Source organism: Hypanus sabinus, chromosome 30 (assembly GCF_030144855.1).
Source record: "Hypanus sabinus isolate sHypSab1 chromosome 30, sHypSab1.hap1, whole genome shotgun sequence".
In the NCBI taxonomy this organism is placed as follows: domain Eukaryota; kingdom Metazoa; phylum Chordata; class Chondrichthyes; order Myliobatiformes; family Dasyatidae; genus Hypanus; species Hypanus sabinus.
The window spans coordinates 15,868,673-15,889,012 of record NC_082735.1 but is presented as its reverse complement, the minus strand read 5'-3'; the positions used below and the strand labels follow the sequence as shown (position 1 = coordinate 15,889,012).

Genomic DNA, 20,340 nt, shown 5'->3' with positions numbered 1-20,340 from the left:
TTCCTTCTCTGAGAAAGTTGGTTTATCTTTGGAATTTTCTGCCCCTGAAGGTGGTGGTGGCCATATCATTAAGATAAATTAATGGTGGTAATAGGTAATATTAAGAGATTGATGAATTGAGGGTGAAAGAGAACTAGTAAAGAGGGATTAAGGTCAGGAAAGTACAGCCATGATCGTATTGAATGATGGGCAAGGCTTGAGAGGCTTGGGGGACTACTGCTGTTCCTATTTTCTGATGTTCCTGTGTTCTTCTGACAAGTGGCTTTTAATTATTCCAAGACCTACAGAGGTAATTATTATAACATGGAATCAAGACTCCTTAAACTCTAAGAAATGGTCAGGAATACTGACATGTGTGAGTTGCCTGTTTGTACGTGATATGGTTAGGTTGGTGACGACAGAGTTCAGTTGCTGGGTAGTTTCTAAAGTTTTATTTCCTCACCTAAAGTGTATCCAATTGTAAATGTATTATTCCCTTAAACTGGCTTCATCCCTGAAGTCTTATTGAAGTTTAGGGTGCCCAGCGGTAATTACTGAAATTGTGTTTAATCACCAGGAATGTAATTCAAAATTGTGACTTTGCAATACTAATAATTATATCAAGCAGCTGACGTGAAGCTACAACTCAGCTTATCACTGAAACCAGCCTCCCCTCCGTGGAATCCATCTACACTTCTTGCTCCTTCAGTAAAGCAGCCAACATAATCAAAAACCCGACCTACCCTGAACATCCTCTCCTCACCCATCTCCCATCGGGCAAAAGATACAAGCGATTGAAATCATGTACCACCAGGCTCAAGTACAGCTTCCATCGTGTTGTTATAAGACTATTCAACAGCCTTCTTGTATGATAAGATGGACTCGTGACGTTACAATTTACCTTGTTATTACACCTTACACCTTATTATCTGCCTGCACTGCACTTCCTTTGTAACTGTAGCCCATTTTTCTGCCCTCAGTTGTTATTTCCCCAAGTTTTTTCCACAATACCTCAGCAATGTGACAATAATTAACCAATCTACCAATTTGAAATTACTAGACAGTAAAGGAGAGGAGAGCTGAAGCCTTGTTTACTCAGTCCAGAGGAGAAGGGAGAACAAAACTGAGTATTAAAGTGGAGGCTGCAGGTTTTGTTGTCTGTGGCAGAGGTATGCTTTTGAAATATGACCATACAGTCAGAAAGGAAATGAACTCCATGAATAGCCACTATAAATTGTCTGTCTTCAAATAGTTGAAGGCTTGGCTTGGCTTGTTATAAGTATTCATAGAGAGAAAGGGAAGTTATCAGGATATTGGAAAAACTCAACCTGAAGTATTTGTATTTGCTTTATATCTTACATCTAAGGGAGTAAAATTCTTATGTTGCATTTCCGTCACAATGTACAAGCAATAAAGAAGGGGAATGTAGGAGGGTTTTGCCCAAGCATTAAGATTGAATACATAATTGTTTAGTATACATGCATGTGCAGTCAGATATGCAATCAGATCAAAGTGTATTGATAAATCTGATGGCTTGGTGGAAGGAGCTGTCCCGGAGTCTGGTGGTCCTGGCCTTACTGCTGTGGTACTGTTTGTCAGAAAGTTCACATCCACAGTTGTGCTGGGCTCTCCGCACCACTCTCTACAGTGCCTTGCGATTGACGGTAGTACAGTTCCTGTACCAACGATAACACAGCCAGTCAGGATGCTTTTGATGGTGTCCCTGTAGAAATTCCCAAGGATTTGGGGACTCATGTCAAACTTCTTCAGCCCTCTGAGGTGAAGGAGACGCTGTTGTGCTTTTCTCAACAGCCAGCCAGCATGTATGGTCAGGGTGGGGTCCTTGGTGGTGTGCATACCGAGGAACTTGAAACTACTCCCCCCTCTCAACTGCGGTCCCATTGGTGTCAATGGAGGTTAGCCTGTCTCCGTTCCTCCTGTAATCCATGATCAACTCCTTTATTTTTTTGACATTGAGGAAGAGGTTGTTTTCTTGGCACCACCATGTCAAAGTGTTGACTTCTTCTCTTTAGGCTGTCTAATCATTGTTGGAAATAAACCCATTAAGTAAAGGTAGTTCATCAAAGAATCAGAAATTCTGCTAATTTTGCCATTTGCTAAAGATCTTCAGAAGGCACTTAATTAATTAATAGGCTGCTGTAGCAGGTAATTAAAAGACCAAATGTCATATCGGCCTTTATTACGTAGGATTGGAGCTTAGAAATCGGGAATTTCATTACAATTATACAGAGCACCAGTGAATCCACACCTTGAGTACGGTGCACCATTTGGTCCTCTTTCCAAAGCGAAGATATAGTAGAATTGGAAGCAATCCAAAGGAGATTCATAGAAACATAGAAAATAGGTGCAGAAGTAGGCCGTTTGGCCCTTTGAGCCTGCACTGCCATTCAGTATGATCATGGCTGATCATCCAACTCAGAACCCTGTACCTGCTTTCTCTCCATACCCCCTGATCCCTTTAGCCACAAGGGCCATATCTAACCTCCTCTTAAATATAGCCAATGAACCGGCCTCAACTGTTTCCTGCGGCAGAGAATTCCACAGATTCACCACTCTCTGTGTGAAGAAGTTTTTCCTTATCTTGGTCCTAAAAGGCTTCCCCTTTATCCTTAAACTGTGATCCCTCATTCTGGACTTCCCCAACATCGGAAACAATCTTCCTGCATCTAGCCTGTCCAATCCCTTTAGAATTTTATACGTTTCAATAAGATCCCCCCTCAATCTTCTAAATTCCAGTGAGTACAAGCCTATGAAAGTCCTGCCAACCCAGGAATCAATCTGGTGAACCTTCTCTGTACTCCCTCTATGGCAAGAATGTCTTTCCTCAGATCAGGGGACCAAAACTGCACACAATATTCTAGGTGCAGTCTCACCAAGGCCTTGTACTACTGCAGTAGAACCTCCCTACTCCTGTACTCAAATCCTTTTGCTATGAATGCCAACATACCATTTGCCTTTTTCAATAGGGATGGGGGTATTATTACATCAAGAGAGGCAAAACAGGTTGAGTCTGTGTTCTTTGGAGCTTAGAAGAACATGGGTGACCTTAATGAGACATATTTTAAGGGACATCGGAGGGTAGATGTTGAAGTGTTTTCATTAATGATGAAGTCTCAAATGAGGGGACATAGTTTCAAGGTAAAAAAAAACCTGTCCTTTAAACTGAGGTACATAGAAAATTATTTTTGCAGAGGATATGAATCACTGGAATTCCTTGTGCTAAAATGTTGTACCTCGAAGAGGACCACAGACTTGCTGTAGGGTTTGGAGGCTTGCATACCTCAATGATCCGGAGAACTATGTTGACTGGAGTCAGGGCTTTATGCTTTGGCTCTTAGTAGGGTCAGCTATACCAAACACGTCAAAGGTTGAGGCCAGACTAATAGTGATGCACTGTTTCTCCATGTTTGACTGTTCAGCTCAGGGCTAACAACTGTGACTGATGAAATTAAATCGTTACGGAAATAGCAATGAAGAATCCTTGTACAGCTGACTGCAGTTTGATCAATAGGGCTGGATGTTACAATCCCTAAAGTTTCTGCACTGCACCTGACTTGAGTGGAAGTAGTTCTTAAAGATGACCACTAGATGATATTACTACCATTACGACACATCTTCAGTTGTGTACCTCGACATCACTGGGTGTTTCGGCCTTTTGTCACAAGGAACCCTCAGCCGAGGCAGGCCCACCACAGGCCGAAAGTAGTGAAAGCTGAGCTACTCTCACGAGGAAGGAAGGCCTGAAAGGCACCAGAGATGGAGGACGGCTGTAAGCACCAGCAGCATAATAAGCAGTAGAGAGAAAATGATGTACCTCAGCAGCACACACTAGTGCAGAGAAATACTTCTTTTGGTGAGAGATAAATTAGAAATACCTCAGTTGAAGATAGATGCGGTAGAAGTACTTCAGTTGAAGGTAGATACTTCTCTGAAAGATCAAATAATTGAAGGTTATGAGGAACTAAGTTGTATTGAATGACAGGACAAACTTGAGGGGCAGAATAGTATCCTTTTGCCTTTTTGTAAATGTAGATAGGCAGATGAAATCAACAGTCTTGCATGGACCATTCATCCTTAAGCTATGACTTATTTGTGAAACATTTCATCAGTATCACTTGCTTCTGATGTTTGTCAAAACTGTTTTTTATACCATCTCACAGTTTTCCCATAAGATCCCATTAAATTGTTTCCTGAAAACAACACTCTTTCACCCCATTCATCAGCTGACAGCTTGTTTTATAAGCAGCAGCTGCTGAACAATGCCAGGATCAAGCCTATGCAGCACTTTTTGTTAAAGGTGCTGTCTATTCACCTCAAAAAGTAATGAGCTGATTACTTCAATGACCAGAACCAGAATCAGGTTTAATATCACCAGCACATGTGCTGAAATTTGTTAACTTTGCAGCAGACCACAATGCAATACATGATAATAGAGAGAAAAAGGAAGTAAGTATATATTAAATAATTAAATTTAAATAAGTAGTGGAAAAAATAGGATATTTAAGAAAAAGTAGTGAGGTGGTCTTCATGGGTTCAATGTCAATTCAGAAATCAGGTGGCAGAGGGAAGAGGCTGTTCCTGAATCGCCGAGTGTGGACCTTCTGGCTTCTGTACCTCCATCCTGATGGTAGCAATGCGAAGAGGGCATGCCCTGGGTGGTGTAGGTCACCTTTCTGAGGCACAGCTCCCTGAAGATGACCTGGACACAATGAAAGGAAGTGTGTGTGTAAATTTGTTGATGCCATTTTGGCAAACTAAATGTATATCCCATGGATGTTTTACAAGTGGAAGACTACTTTCTCTCTTCTGCAAATTATCCTTTTATAAATGATGTAATCAGAATAGGATATATCTCAAAAAGACCACTGGACTTTGAATGGCAGTCAGGTACAAAAGCTCTGTTCTGCCGGCATGGCCATTTAAAGCATGATACTCCACAGTAACATTTGAACTTCACCCAGAGTGTCCTCAATCTGATTAAATGAGGCTTGGCACACATAATGTGTATGAGACACTTAAAAGAGAGGAAACTACTATCTAATTGGCTTCGAGCTAATTTTAGAACTTAATAAAGCTCCTATACTCAGTCTTAGCAATTCATTATTGTCATTCACCTAGGCAGAGCAAGTACCCAGACTAAATGTTTTCAGTACTGAGAATGACCTTGACAATTAACTGTTGCTAATTTGACTTGTTCACAGGAGGAACCATATGTCATGTTTAAGAAGTCTGACAAGCCGCTCTCTGGTAATGACCGATTTGAAGGATACTGCATTGATCTGCTGAAGGAATTGGCCAATATCCTGGGATTTGTTTATGATATTCAACTGACACAAGATGGAAAATATGGAACTCCAGATGAGAAGGGGCAGTGGAATGGCATGGTGAAAGATCTCATTGACCACGTGAGTAGTTCAAGGATTTTGAATATGTACCTAAGGGCTTTCTAGCAGTAAATTTGAATGCATATCTGATACATTATTTCTCACCTTCGCTTGTGTGTTAACTGGCAGGATACAATCTATTGAAGGAACCACAGAAATAACCACCCTTCGGAAAATGAGCTTGTGAGATTTCTGGTTGGTTCATAATGGAGCTGGGAATGAATACAAAGTTAAATAAATGCTAATGAATTTTAATATTTAAAATGCATCAGGTTTAATCACAGGACCTTGTGCCTGGAATTTGTGGAAATTTATTCAATAGAAGCATCAACGAAATTGCGATGAGAAACTTTGTATGAACATCTTCTGCTTGATTGGATCATGTACAAGGGGTGTGGTTTCATCCATTTGGAAAGAGGGGGAAATCTACAAAAAGAGGAACTGGAGGAACTCGATGGGCAGAGTATCATGTGTGGAAGGCGAAGGAATGGTCGACATTTCAGATTATGACCCTGCATAATGACCTAATGCATGATCACAGCCCAAGCATCAATAGTCTCTTTCCCTCCACAGATGCTGCATGACCCATGAGATCCTCCAGCTGTTTGGTTTTGCTCCATTTCTCTGCATCTGCAGCCTCTTTGTGTCTCCAACAGCTACAGGGGACTGCGTGCTTATTATGTATCATTAAATTGCTTGAAGATTTTTTATTGTTCTAGGTTTTTCAGGCATTGAGCAGACTGCATTTGGAATATTGTGAGCAGTTTTGGACCCCTTATCTAAGAAAGGATGTATTGGCATTGGAGAGAATCCAGAGGAGGGTCACAAAATCCCGGGAATGAGAAGGATAACATCTGATGGCTCTTGGGTTGTACTCATGGGAGTGTATAAGAGTGGGGGAAGGTCTCAATGAAAACTAGTGAATGTTGAAAGACCTAGAGTGAGTGGACGCTGAGAGGACGTTTCCAATAGTGGGACAGTCTAGATGCAGAGGGCACTGCCTCAGAATACAAGAATGTCCATTTAGAACAGAGATTAGGAGGAATTTTTTTTAGTTTCAGGGTGATGAAATTGATGGAATTCATTGCACAGAAGAGTGTGGAGGTCAAGAGACTGGGTATATTTAAAGCGGAGGTTGATAGGTTCTTGATTAATCGAAGGGTTAAGAGGGATAATACATCAACCACGATCAAATGGTGGAACAGACTTGATGGGCCCAATAGTCTAATTCTGCTCCTATGTCTATGGTCTTATGGATTTAATTCTGTTTATGTTTTATGAAATAACAAAAAAGAAACATTTTAAACATGTTGCAATTAGGTTAGTGGAACAGACTGTACTTCTGCTATTCAGCACCAGAGTGGAGTGGAGTAGGGCAGTGAAGACAACACTGGCTGTCTCCAGCTCACTAGCCAGACTCTTCTCTGCACATTGCAGTTGTCTGAACACTTAGGCAGAGGCCAAATGTTTTTCCAAAGTGGTGAGTGTCAGTATGAGTGTGCTCTGCTGACCACAAGAGTCAAAATTCCTCCTTGGTTAGAGAAAACCAGGTATCAATATTTAGAAAAGGATCAATAACTCTGGTCAACAATTTTTTTTTTGGAAGTGTTTTTTCCTCAGAATTTTTTTTTTATTTATGGGTCACTTGAAGCTGAACACAAATATGATTTCAGTCTACTTGTAACAAGCAGGAATTTGGGGTTAATAAAAGTTATTAACTTTTATTGTATATAACGCATTTAATTGCACGACGGTGCTTATGCTTTGCAGTAGTTCAACAATGCTAAAGATGTTTTGTTGATGATTTTTATTTGTACTCAGTATCTGAGGCTTCTTGCTTTAAGTAGCCAACAATAATCAGCCAGCATTGATGGATTCCACTTGCCCCGATACGGTTTCTCCATGACTGCTATGTTCTGGTGAAATCTTTCACCATGCTCGTCAGTGACAGCACCAAGATTTGCAGGGAAAATGTCAAAATGGGAATGCAGAAAAATGGATTTTTAGTGACATGTTGCATTTCATGGTCTTGTATGCTTGATGCATAGTTTGGTGATCAGGAATTGTCAAAAAAATTTAAAACACCTTCCTTGAATGCCACTTAGGTGATTTTCTCCCGTTCCACCAGAAGTCCTTCTAATTGCCTGTCATTAATGACCTGTTTGATATGTAGACCTACAAAAGTAACTTCCTTTAACTCGGCATCAGTTATTCTGGAAAGCATCTGTCTCAAGTATCAAAATCTTTCACAGAAACTTTTGTGCTGGTGACAGCAGATTCCATCCTTGCAGTCTTGAGCCCAGTAATTCTTTTTTTTTATTTTTTAAACTTTTTTTATTGCATTTTTAAGTAGTTACAAAATGAAGTATGAGAAAAAATGTATATAACCCTTCCCCCCCCTTAATCCCTCCCCCGAACTGCCCTATAGAAAAAAAAAGAGAAAGAGAGAAAAAAAAGAAAGAAAGAAAGATTGTCTGGTTGTTGGAAGATCTGGAGCCCAGTAATTCTGATTTTGCCTTTAACAAACCCAGGCTCTGACCAGATAAATTACTTATACTGAGTTATCAGATGAGGCTCACTCAACACGACGGGTAGAAAAGCTGTATCTGTGTCAGTGTTGTTTTCCATTCCTGGCTTGTGCAATTTTGGCATCTTCACCCTTCTCTAGAATCCATGTCCAGTTTTTCTAAAACCAGTCCTACTATGCAGCATCCACAGGCACATCTGAACAAGATAGAAAACCTTGCAGCTTACATTGTCAGCAAAATTTTAATTGACTTGAATTATGAGTTGAAATAATAATATTGGTGATTTTTTTTAAAATGGTCTGTGATAGGGACATTTCATGGTGATTTTCATCAGCAGCAGCCCAAAATCCATAGGATGCACCAAACAGTATTCAGAAAGCAAAATCTTTGTTGTCCGGTGTAATCTTTGAAAATCATTCAGAGCTAATGGTCAATGCTAGATTGATTTCATTTCTGTAGCGTAGAATGTTAAGCTGGACAGTTGTATAGCTGGGTTTGAAATGACTGGCTTCTGTCCCACAAATATGCCACTTCCTATTCATCACCTCTCCTTCTTTGCAAGCAGTCCCTCCAGATTCACACCGGCTTGTTTCGACTCTGGTTCTGCAAGCTCTGAGGTGGTTGCTGAGGCCGAAGTGGGATACACAGATTTTTCCACAGACAGGGCAGGAGGTGCCAATGAAGCAGATGGGTGGGTTGTCTTTAAATGTTTATGCAAGGTTTCTGTTTGCTCCTGAGGCATACCCTCAATATTCTTAATCCCATTCTGGAGTCCTTCTTGACAAGGAGTGATGGCAGTTCCAATAACAGTCGCTACCCCTCAATAAATTGTTCCCCCACTGCAGTCAGTGGAGGGTTCATTTAACCCTCAGAAAATGGTGCAGCTGATGCTAGTCAGTCCTACAAGTCGCAGGTGGAGATTCGGGAATACCGTCGCACTCAGATGGAGAAGGATTCTTCATTGCTGTTTGGTAACAATTTTGTTTTACCAGTCAAAGTTGTTAGCCCTGAGCTGAACCCCAAAACTTAGAGGACCGATGGATCACTCTTAGTCTGGCCTCTCCCCTTTGACCTGTTTGTCATGGGTGACCCTGCCAAGAGCCAAAGCATAAAGCCAACATAGTTCTCTGGATCATTGAGGCTCACAAGCTTCCAAGCCCAATGGGAAAGTTGTGGTCCTCTTGAAGATGAAGCCAGCATATAGTTACTGTTTGCTTCAGTAGTAAGGTGCAGCACAATAAAGATTAAAGATGTTAAAGTTCAGTATTTCTCAAATGTACATTGAATCGTATAGTGAAATGCTTCATTTTCATCAAATAAAATCATCGAGAAGTGTGCCAGGCAGCCTGTGTTGTATCTGAAGTCTGAGGTACACAGAAACGGGAAGAGAGTCAACGCTGTCTTTTGTGGGGCCCAGTGCTTATAGCCACGTCTGACCCACAGCTCTGAAGCTGTGCTTAGCCACAGAGTCAGAAGTGTAAATTGAGTAGAGCAGGGGGATTAAGCACACAGCCTTATGGTGCACCTGTGCTGATGGAGATCGTGGGGGAGATATTGTCACCAATCTAAACTGACTGGGTTCTCCAAGTGAGGAAATTGAGGAATGGAAACTAAGCTCTTGAAGCTTATAGATTAGTTTTGAGAGGATGATGGTATTGAATGCTGAGCTTGAGTCAATAAAGAGCTTCCTGATTTATGCTTCTTTGCTGCCCAGGGTGATCAGTGCTTGGGTATTGGCTTTGGGAAATTGGGTCCTAAAGATTGAGAGTTTAGGGCCCAGGCATCAACAACTGGAGGGTTTGATAGACTGTGGGCTGGTTGGCTAAAGTTGGAAGCCCAGGCGAGTCATGAGGTCAAGGGCTTGGAGTCAAAAGATTCAAAAGTAGTGTAAAGGGGTGAGGGTTGTACATTTGGGAATGGTTATGAAAGTTAATGTCATAGAGAATGGCATAGCAATGAGCCTTAGGCAAGTAGGTATGGAAATAAATTAAAAGAACCCTCTTTGAAATAGATTTCAACACTGGTGTGATCTGCTTAGGGAGAGGGAAGTCTTTACATCACTTTATAGTGGGACTGTAATGACCTTATTGTTAGAGAATGCCCACATACAATCCTTTGGAGTGACATTCACTAAATTCTTCTTAGACAGGGATTGGCATCATTTTCTGCTTATCCACCAGCGAGAGTCCACTTCACAAGCAGAATTAGTTTGTTAAATTTTGTGTCAGAAACCATCATATTCCAGTTCATTTCTGGGAAAAAAATCAATACTAATGCACAAAATGATGAAGAAAATAACCCTATATGATCAAACTGCCAGGCAACCAAATTTTAATCTATAACATTACAAAGAAATAAACAGCTCTATTACAAAAACAGAAAATGCTGGGAAAGGCTCAGCAGTACGCCAAACTATATGACTTCAGCTGGACTTCGCATGATGAGCAACAGATTACACAGACAACCATGCATTCAATGACTATCTATTAGTTCAACCTATTACAGACATTCCCTTTGTTCCACTGACTATCCATCACATTCTCTGCTTTCTCCCTTCTGCAATTATGATAATGCATCTTCCGCCTGAAACATTGTGTTTTCTCCTTCCACAGATTCCACAACGTACACAGAATTGTTTTTGGAAGCAAACAGGGCATTTAGCGAGCACAATGTAAAACTGTTTGTTGTTTCGCTGTCCGTTTGTGTTGTGCCAAGATGATTATGGACCAGCATGTGTCAGTTTCATGGTGGGCGCAAATCCCACATCTGAATCTGTTTTTAATTCAACGCCACGTGAGACTCTTTTTCATAGGTTGTTGATGTGATAAGTGGAGGTATAATGTTATGGCAGTCTGTTTCTGACATGAAGGGACATGTAAACTTGAGCTTTACTTTCCTGGCGCCTTTTAAAGGACAGCATTTGGACACATTAAATTGAGCTTCACGCTCATTCAGAGTGATGGTCTGGAATGTAGAGAACAGCCAGCTAACAGTTGCATGCAGTCCAGCTCACGCCCGACTTTCGGGCCTGTGGATCGCAACAAGTGCAGAGTCCAGAGGCAGACCACAGATGTCCACAGTTACATGTCAGGGTGGTAAAGACCATAGACCCTGGTGAAAAATGAAAGGCATAAACACAAGAAAATCTGCAGATGCTGGAAATCCAGAGCAACACACACAGAGTGTTGTAGGAACTCAGCAGGTCAGGCAGCCAGCTATGGAAATAAATAAACAATCGACACTACAGGCCAGGACACTTCTTCAAGACTGAAAAGGGAGAGGGGGAGATAACAGAATTTAAAGGTGGGGGGAAGAAGAAAGAGGACAGCTAGATGGTGATAGGTAAAGCCAGGTGGGTAGGAATGGCAAAGGGCTGGAGAGGAAGGAATCTGATAGAGGAGAGTGGAGCACAGGAGAAAGAGAAGGAGGAAGGGACTCAGGAGGAGGTGGTAGACAGGTGGAGAAGAGGTAAAAGGCCAGACAGGATTATAGAAGAAAAGGGAAAAGGGGGGAGGAGGAATTTTTTTTTCTCTGGAAGGAGAAATCTATGTTCATGCCACCAGGTTGGAGGCTACCCAGACAGAATATAAGGTTGTGTTCCTCCACCTTGAGGGTGGTTTTAATGTGGCACATGGACTGACACGTTGGAATGGGAATGGGAATTAAAATTTTTGGCCACCAGGATGGTGGAGGAGCAACACCTTAGATTTTATATTATAACATGAAAATGCCTTTTTTAAAATTTTGCTTAATCGTATCATTCTAATTCATTTCTGGCAGTGTGTTTTAAGTAAATTAATAATTTTGTTTTTAAAAAATACTTCTATTTGAACAGGCTTAAAATGTCCTTGATTGTTAGAAACACTTAAAATCTGCTTGACAGCAGTGAGCTGTCAGAGTTGTCCAGGCAGTTTTGCCCCAGGATCCAAAAGCCAAAGCTTAGTTGCTTCAGACAATCTGCTCCACCATCTGAGGTGGACCTTCAGATTGATTGAACACGGCATGGCAGGCTAACGCTATTACGGCGCCAGTGACTCGGGTTTGATTCCTGCCGCTGTCTGTAAGGAGACAGTACACTCTCTCCATGCCCACCTACTGTAGGTTCCTCTGGGTGTCTCACTTCCCTCCCCTGTCAGAAAGATGTACGGATTAGTAGATTAAAGGTCATATAGATGTAATTGGATGGTGTGTCTTGTTGGGCCAGAAGTATCTGTTACTGTGCTATATCTCTAAATGAATAAACCTGTGCTTGGGTGAAATGTCTGAGTGAGGAGTCAAATGATTAATCACAATCTAGCTAGATATATCCCGCCCAAAAAAAAAGTTCAAGTTATTTCATATAAATCTTGGGACGAATACATATTCTTTTCTAAAATAGATCAAGTAAACCATAAAAATTTATTTAGATGGTACCACAAAAGAAAATGAATCGTGTTACTACTGTTGACTCATCCTCTTATGTGGAAATAACTGACGATGAATTCAAACTACATTGCTTGAGTACGATAATGGTGCAAAGAAGTGTTTACGTGATCCTAAATGGACGTGCTCTGAATTGGAGTCAAAATCAGGTTTAATATCACTAGCATGTGTATGCCATGAGATATGTTGTTTTGCAGCTTCAGTACATTGCAGTACATAATTTAAAAATGATAAATTACAATATGAAATATATATATTGGGTAGTGGGGTGGAGATATTTTTTTTTACCAAAGGAGGTGTAAGGTGCTCCTTCACTCTGTTAGCCTTCAGGTTGCTCTTGGGAAAGCACCCCACCCCCCCCAGCCCACATCAGGGTCAAGTGAAGCCATGGTTGCAGGTGGTGGATGGTCATATGAGCACAAAACACAAAATCCAAATTTTGGTCATATGAGCAGCTGGTGCACACCACACATCTTGGTTATGCGACTGTTGACGCCAGGCAGGCAATCTCTGAAGAGTATTGATGATGTCTGGGGTCCCCTATCTTGTAAAGGCACTGCCCAGAAGAAGGCAATGGTAAACCACTCATGTAGAAAAGTTTGCCAAGAACAATCATGGTCATGGTCATGGTCATGACTGCCTGCATCATACAACACCACAGGTAATGATATGTAAACTAGATCACCTCTGTGTAAAAAAATAAATTCACCTCTGAAGTTATATTTGAAATTTTGATTACTGGATTTTCTCTGCCCTGGTTTGAATCTATGTTGATTGCTTGTGACACTATTGCTTAAAATGGAGTTTAATGCTGATAAGAGTGAGGTGCTACATTTTGGTAGGAATAATCCAAATAGGACATACATGGTAAATGGTAGGGCATTGAAGAATGCAGTAAAACAGAGTGATCTAGGAATAATGGTGCATAGTTCCCTGAAGGTGGAATCTCATGTGGATAGGGTGGTGAAGAAAGCTTTTGATATGTTGGCCTTTATAAATCGGAGCATTCAGTATAGGAGTTGGGATGTAATGTTAAAATTGTACAAGGCATTGGTAAGACCGAATTTGGAGTATTGTGTACAGTTCTGGTCAGCGAATTATAGGAAAGATGTCAACAAAATAGAGAGAGTACAGAGAAGATTTACTAGAATGTTACCTGGGTTTCAGCACCTAAGTTACAGGGAAAGGTTGAACAAGTTAGGTCTTTATTCTTTGGAGTGTAGAAAGTTGAGGGGGGACTTGATAGAGGTATCTAAAATTATGAGGGGGTAGATAGAGTTGATGTGGATAGGCTTTTTCCTTTGAGAGTAGGGGAGATTCAAACAAGAGGACATGAGTTGAGATTTAGGGGGCAAAAGTATAAGGGTAACACAAGGAGGAATTTCTTTACTCAGAGAGTGGTAGCTGTGTGGAATGAGCTTCCAGTAGAAGTGGTAGAGGCAGGTTCGATATTGTCACTTGAAGTAAAATTGGATAGGTATATGGACAGGAAAGAAATGGAGGGTTATGGGCTGAATGCGGGTCAGAGGGACTAGGTGAGAATAAGCATTCAGTATGGACTAGAAGGGCCGAGATGGCCTGTTTCCATGCTGTAATTGTTATATGGTTATAAAATATTTTGCAGTTAATAAAATTTTTATTAAAAACCACAGATGTTGAAAACCTGAAACAAAACCAGAAAATGCTGGGAAAACATAATGTTAGTCAACAGACCCCTTAACCATACAGAACTACTGAAATGTTAACCCTGTTTCTCTTTTCACAGGTACTACTATTTGGCTGATTGTGCCAGTATTTTCTGTCTCTATTTTTGCTGTTTCCCAAGTTTCAGTGGCACAATCAATTTGCCCGTCCTATTTCTGAGGGCTGCTGTTCATGTTCAGAAATCAGCAGTGTTCCAATCTCTCCAGTGGAGATTGGCTATAAAGGATGGGAGTAAAAACACTATGAAATAAGACTTTTTAGGTTCTACCTTTAATTGCTTCTCATTTATAACATTTGTTATATATTTACTTCTAGGTAATTTCTTGATTATCTTTAAATCTTTTGTTTCCATAAAAAATACAATAAAAATTTCATGAAGAGTTCACAAGACACCAAAGTCCTATCATTTACTGTTGTCTTTACATAAGAGTCAATTTTTATGGCCATTTGAGAAATAAGAGGGTCAACTGATTGGTAAGATTAGAATAATACCAGAAGACTACAGGAATCTCAGAGGTTCTGTTTTTCACAGAAGGGATTAAAGAGTGGATGAATAGTACTTGAGAAAGAACCAGGTGTCTGATAGATCTTTATCATTTAATTAATGCTTCTCTGCTATAAATTGTGGAGGAAATACTACCATGTAAACTAAAATGCACATATTTAGTGGTTGTTCATTTGACTAATGGCTATGCTTAAGGGCTTGGTTTTTGGTTGTTATGTTGCCTGCCTTCCTTTCTTTGATTGCAAAATAATTTGCAACACCTGAAAGTCATAAGGAATGTTGTGGAAATTAAATTATTTTCCCTTCTTTTTTTTTACTAATTTTCCCTTACTTTTTTTACTTCTTGCAACTTATGTTATACTTGAGGGATTGGAGTATGTTGGAACATTGGATGAAGACAGTGTGATACAGCAGAAAAGATGACCGGTTGTGGTAGGAATGTTATAAAACAATTAACCGTAATTTAGTTTGAACTTTCTCTTTCTCGAAATACACTGAATCTCTGCTCAGGCCACAAGTATAGCTCGAAGTTTCCAGTTGACTATCACTTTATCTCTGTCAATTCCAAGTTTGACTTCTTTGACCTTCACCACCTACATACTTTTGAGGAAGCTCAGCTTAATGTCAAAATCAGTTCCTTGCCTTCCAAATATAAACCTTCTGCATTCCAGTGTCAGCATTCAGGTCAACAATTCCAGATGATTGTTACCTACCTCTTATTTTCAGATTTTCCCCATTCATGTTACATGGCGCACCTCCTCCCTCCGCTTCCAATCCCCAATCCCACAGCATGGAATATACAACAGTACAGCACAGGAATAACCCACAATGTTGTGCTGAAGTTATTAAGATAATGACACCTAATCCTTAAATGTTGTGCTGAAGTCATTAAGATAATGACACCTAATCCTTTATGCCTCCACATGGCCTAATCGTATACCTATCTAAGAGTCTCTTAAACACTTCTATCTTGTCTGCCTCTGCCACCAGCCCTGGAAGTGCATTTCAGGTACCCATCATTCTCTGTTCCACAAACTTGTTCTCCGAATCTCCCTTCAACTTTTTCCCTCACACCCTAAATGCATGCCCTCTAGTATTTTGACTTTGGGGGGGGGGGGGGGTTGGGAAAAAAAGATACTAGGTGTCTACTCTGTCCATGCCTCTAATAATTTTATAACCTTCTATCTGGTCTCCCCTCGGCCTCCACCACTCAAATTCAATGTGAATTTGTCGTGAAAGTACATATATGTCACCATATACAACCTTGAGATTAATTTTCTTGCCGGCTTACTCAATAAATCCATAATAGAATAATAACCATAATGCATTCAGCGAAAAACCACACCAACTTGGGTGGTCAACCAGCGGGCAACAGAAAACAATGATATTAAATAAGTAAACAATATATAGCAGGAACATGGAATGAAAAGTCCTTGAGTCCTATTTGTACTACATGTTTAATGATGCAGGTTGATCATCTCTCTGACATGAATTACCTTCCCAGAAAAAGGAAATGGCAGACCACTTCTGTGGAAAAATTTTCTCCAACGATCATGGTCATGGAAAGACCTTGGAAAGTGTCTATGCAGCACTTCTTTTGTTTAAAATATTCTGCAGTTAATAGAAGTTTTAAAAAGGCCTGCAGATGCTGAAAATCTGAAACAAAACTGGAAAATGTTAGTATAACATAATGTCAGTTGACATCTGTGGAACGAGAAAAAGAATTTCTACGTTCTATTATAGAACTTCCCTTTTCTAGTCTTCTACACCATACACACTCATTCCCAGCATCTTTTCTATGTGTAAATAATGCATATAAAACAGAAAACAATGCAGATGTTGTAACTCTGAAATATTTATATATCGGAAGGTCAGGCTGCAAATGTAAGGATAAACAGTTATTATTTTGGTTCAGTGACCTTACATTACAACTGGACAAGTGAGGAAACAGAAGAGTTATTAAGTGTCAGAAAAGAAGGAAGGAGGGATGCTTGCAATAGGATGGAGAACAAAAGTATCCATGTTACACAACTGGTGTTAATACCACTGAGAGTTTGATAGTCGTAGCTGATTTATACAGAGATGTGCAAATAAATGAGGTGAATAAAGGAAGAAGGATGTAACAGTGCAGAGGCTATGAGGTATAGAGCATAACAAATATGAAAATCTGAAATAAAGGAGATTATAGGAAATACTTAGCAGGTTAGGCAGTATCCATGGAGAGAGAGAGTTGATGTCCTTACATCAAAATAGTCAGGAAAAGCAAAATTACTGAAATTATAGAATTCAGTCCTGAGTCCCAGGGATTGCCTCATTGCTAATGTGTTGTCAGAAGAGACGAGTTGTCATTCCTCATCAGAATTTTAATAGACAAGTTTTTCTTTACGTGTTCAATTTCTGAAGAAAGGGCATCGATCTGAAACTTTGGTACTCTTTCTTTCTGTACAGACGCTGCCTAACCTGCTGAACATTTATTGCATTTCCCTTTTTTTAAAAATGGAATTTGATGATTCTTTCCCATTGTGCTGACATTGAATCATGCAGAACAGAACTGACCCTTCAGCCCACCATGTGTATTCTGACCATCAAGCTCCTGTCTATACTAATTCCAGTTAGCAGCACTCAGTCCCTACATTTGACAGAACATTCAGGACCTTCCCCTGCTCTGCACTTCCCCTTTATTTTGCCTCAAGAGTCATCTGTTCTTGAACAATAACAGTGCAGATGGATCATTGCCATTACAATTTCTAGAAATTGGTCAGGTCACATGTTTGTGTGTGGGAAGGGGAATGAATGAAAAGTATATATCGTTGAAACTATGTCAGACTTAGGTCAGGTTTTCACTATATACCTGAGCAGAGTTTAACTCCATGCTGTAGATGTGGAGGAGGAAAAAGGAAAGGCTGGTGTTCATATCATGGTCATACATTAAGAGGTACCCTCTTAATTAGAGGAGAGGAGAGGAGAGGAAGAGCTTTCTTTAAACAAACACAAATACATAGACACTTATCCCCAGAACTAACTTAAGTGAGTTATATTATGAAAGAGATCAATTTTGGAATCAGAGCTAAACGCATTAAACACAGTCCTGAAAAATGGACTTGGCCTGAAACGTCGACTGTTTATTCACTTCCATGGACACTGCCTGATCTGCTGAGTTCCTCCAGCACTTTGTGTGTGCTGCTTTAAGCACATTAATGCAGCTATATATCCCATTGAAAGGGATAGATTTCTGTGTAAAGTTAAAGGGTTAAATCATGGTTTTGTAATAACTCCTTTATATAATAATGGGGCAGATATTTCCTGTCTCAATATTGTTGTGTACACTTCCTGGGCACTACTGTTATTATAACACACCAGGTAGTCTATCATGGCTGAGTAGACTAAGACTCCCTTGGCCCTGGCAACTGGTTGTTGTCACAGAAGGGCTTTCACCATTTTTGATGCACTGTCTTGGTGCACTTTGTGCATTGCCCCTTACCTCACTGGCTCTTGCTGCCTTTTACAAACAGTAGCAAATGCAACATACAACACAAAATTATCAAGTATATTTTACATGCAAAGCGCAAAAGATTGCATTCACTGCCAGCAGAAAGACTGGGGCTGAAATCCAGCTGCTGTTTGTAATGAGTTTTTACACTCTCCCCGTGACCATGTGGACTTCCTCTGAGTGTTCATGTTTCCTCCTGTATTCCAAAGATGTATGATTTACGGTTAGTAAATTGTTGTATTGCCAGCAGAAGTATGGTGACATATGTGGGCTGGACCCTGCACATCTCCAACTGTGTAGGTTGTTGATGCAAACAATGCATTTTACTATGTTTTGATGTACATATAACAAATAAAGTTAATCTGTAAAATGAATTAAAAACACTTACATAGGAGTTTAGTTTTATATGACTATGGTCATGCACTCCTTTTTAAACTCACCAGGATCACATTCTCAAGCTCCCTTTAAATTCACTCAGGCTTCATTGCTACACTCCTATTCAACCCCCTATGTTCCCTTTAAACTTTTCCCCCTTCACCCTTAACCCATGTCCTCTTGTTTTTTTCTCCCCTAGCCTCAGTGGAAAAAGCCTGCTTACATTCACTCTATCTATTTTATTGTTTCTTGAATTCACTGAGTCTGCCCACAAGAAACACATCTCAGAGTTTTATATGGTAACATATATGTACTTTGGTAATGAATTTAATAAGTAAGGAATGTAAATTCAAGGAATTAAATAAATACAAATTTTAAAATAAACTTGTTTCAACAGTGAGCATGAAACTACCTAAATGTCATAAAGCCACTTTGATTCATGAACTTAAAGAGCAAACACGAGGAAATCTGCAGATGCTAGACATTCAAACAACACACACAAAATGCTGGTGGAACACAACAGGCCAGGCAGTATCTATAGTGAGAAGCGCTGTCGACGTTTCGGGCCGAGACCCTTCGTCAGAACGAACTGAAAGGAAAGATAGTAAAGGATTTGAAAGTAGTGGGGGGGGGGGAATGCGAAATGATAGGAGAAGACTGGAGGGGGTGGGATGAAGCTAAGAGCTGGAAAGGTGATTGGCGAAAGTGATACAGAGCTGGAGAAGGAAAAGGATCATGGGATGGGAGGCCTCAGGAGAAAGAAAGGGGGGGGGGGAGCGCCAGAGGAAGATGGAGAACTGGCAAACAACTAAAAATGTCAGGGATGGGGTAAGAAGGGAAGGAGGGACATTAACGGAAATTAGAGAAGTCAATGTTCATGCCATCAGGTTGGAGGCTACCCAGCCGGTATATAATGTGTTGTTCCTCCAACCTGAGTTTGGATTCATTTTGACAATAGAGGAGGCCATGGATAGACTTATCAAAATGGGAATGGGACGTGGAATCAACTTTGCTCTCAAACGCATCTCTCCCATTTCCCACACATCTGACCTCACCCCATCCACCCGCCACCCCACTCGGGATAGGGTTCCCCTTGTCCTCACCTACCACCCCACCAGCCTCCAGGTCCAACGTATAATTCTCTGTAACTTCCGCCACCTCCAACGGGGTCCCACTACCAAACACATTTTTCCCTCCCCCCCCTTTCTGCTTCTCACAGGGATCGCTCCCTACGTGACTCCCTTGTCCACTTGTCCCCCCCCATCCCTTCCCACATATATCTCTCCTGGCACTTATCCTTGTAAACAGAACAAGTGTTATACCTGCCCTTGCACTTCCTCCCTCACCACCATTCAGGGCCCCAGACAGTCCTTCCAGGTGAGGCAATACTTCACCGGTGAGTCGGCTGGTGTGGTATACTGCATCCGGTGCTCCCGGTGTGGCCTTTTATATATTGGTGAGACCCGACGCAGACTGGGAGACCGTTTCGCTGAACACCTACGCTCGGTCCACCAGAACAAGCAGGATCTCCCAGTGACCACACATTTTAGTTCCACGTCCCATTCCCATTCTGATATGTCTATCCATGGTCTCCTCTACTGTCAAGATGAAGCCACACTCAGGTTGGAGGAACAGCACCTTATATACCGGCTGGGTAGCCTCCAACCTGATGGCATGAACATTGACTTCTCTAACTTCCATTAATGCCCCTCCTCCCCTTCTTACCCCATCCCTGGAACTTGGAACATGAACACTCTTCTTCACACAGAGAGTGGTGGGGGTGTGTAATGGGTTGCCAGATGAAGTGGTAAATGCAGGCTTACTTTTAACATTTAAGAAAAACTTGGACAGGTACATGGATGAGAGGTGTATGGAGGGATATGGTCCAGTGGGACTAGGCAGAAAAATAGTTTGGCACAACCAAGAAGGGCC

At 40.9% G+C, this 20,340-nt stretch overlaps 1 protein-coding gene across 1 annotated transcript in view; it reads left to right on the top strand.

Moving 5' to 3' along the window:
* LOC132383421 (glutamate receptor ionotropic, kainate 3-like) overlaps window positions 1–20,340 on the top strand; it is a 550,775-nt gene that overhangs the window by 262,792 nt on the left and 267,643 nt on the right. The window contains exon 10 of the mRNA XM_059954362.1: window positions 5,202–5,405. Coding sequence (XP_059810345.1) covers window positions 5,202–5,405 — 204 coding nt within the window. The remainder of the gene's footprint in view (window positions 1–5,201; window positions 5,406–20,340) is intronic.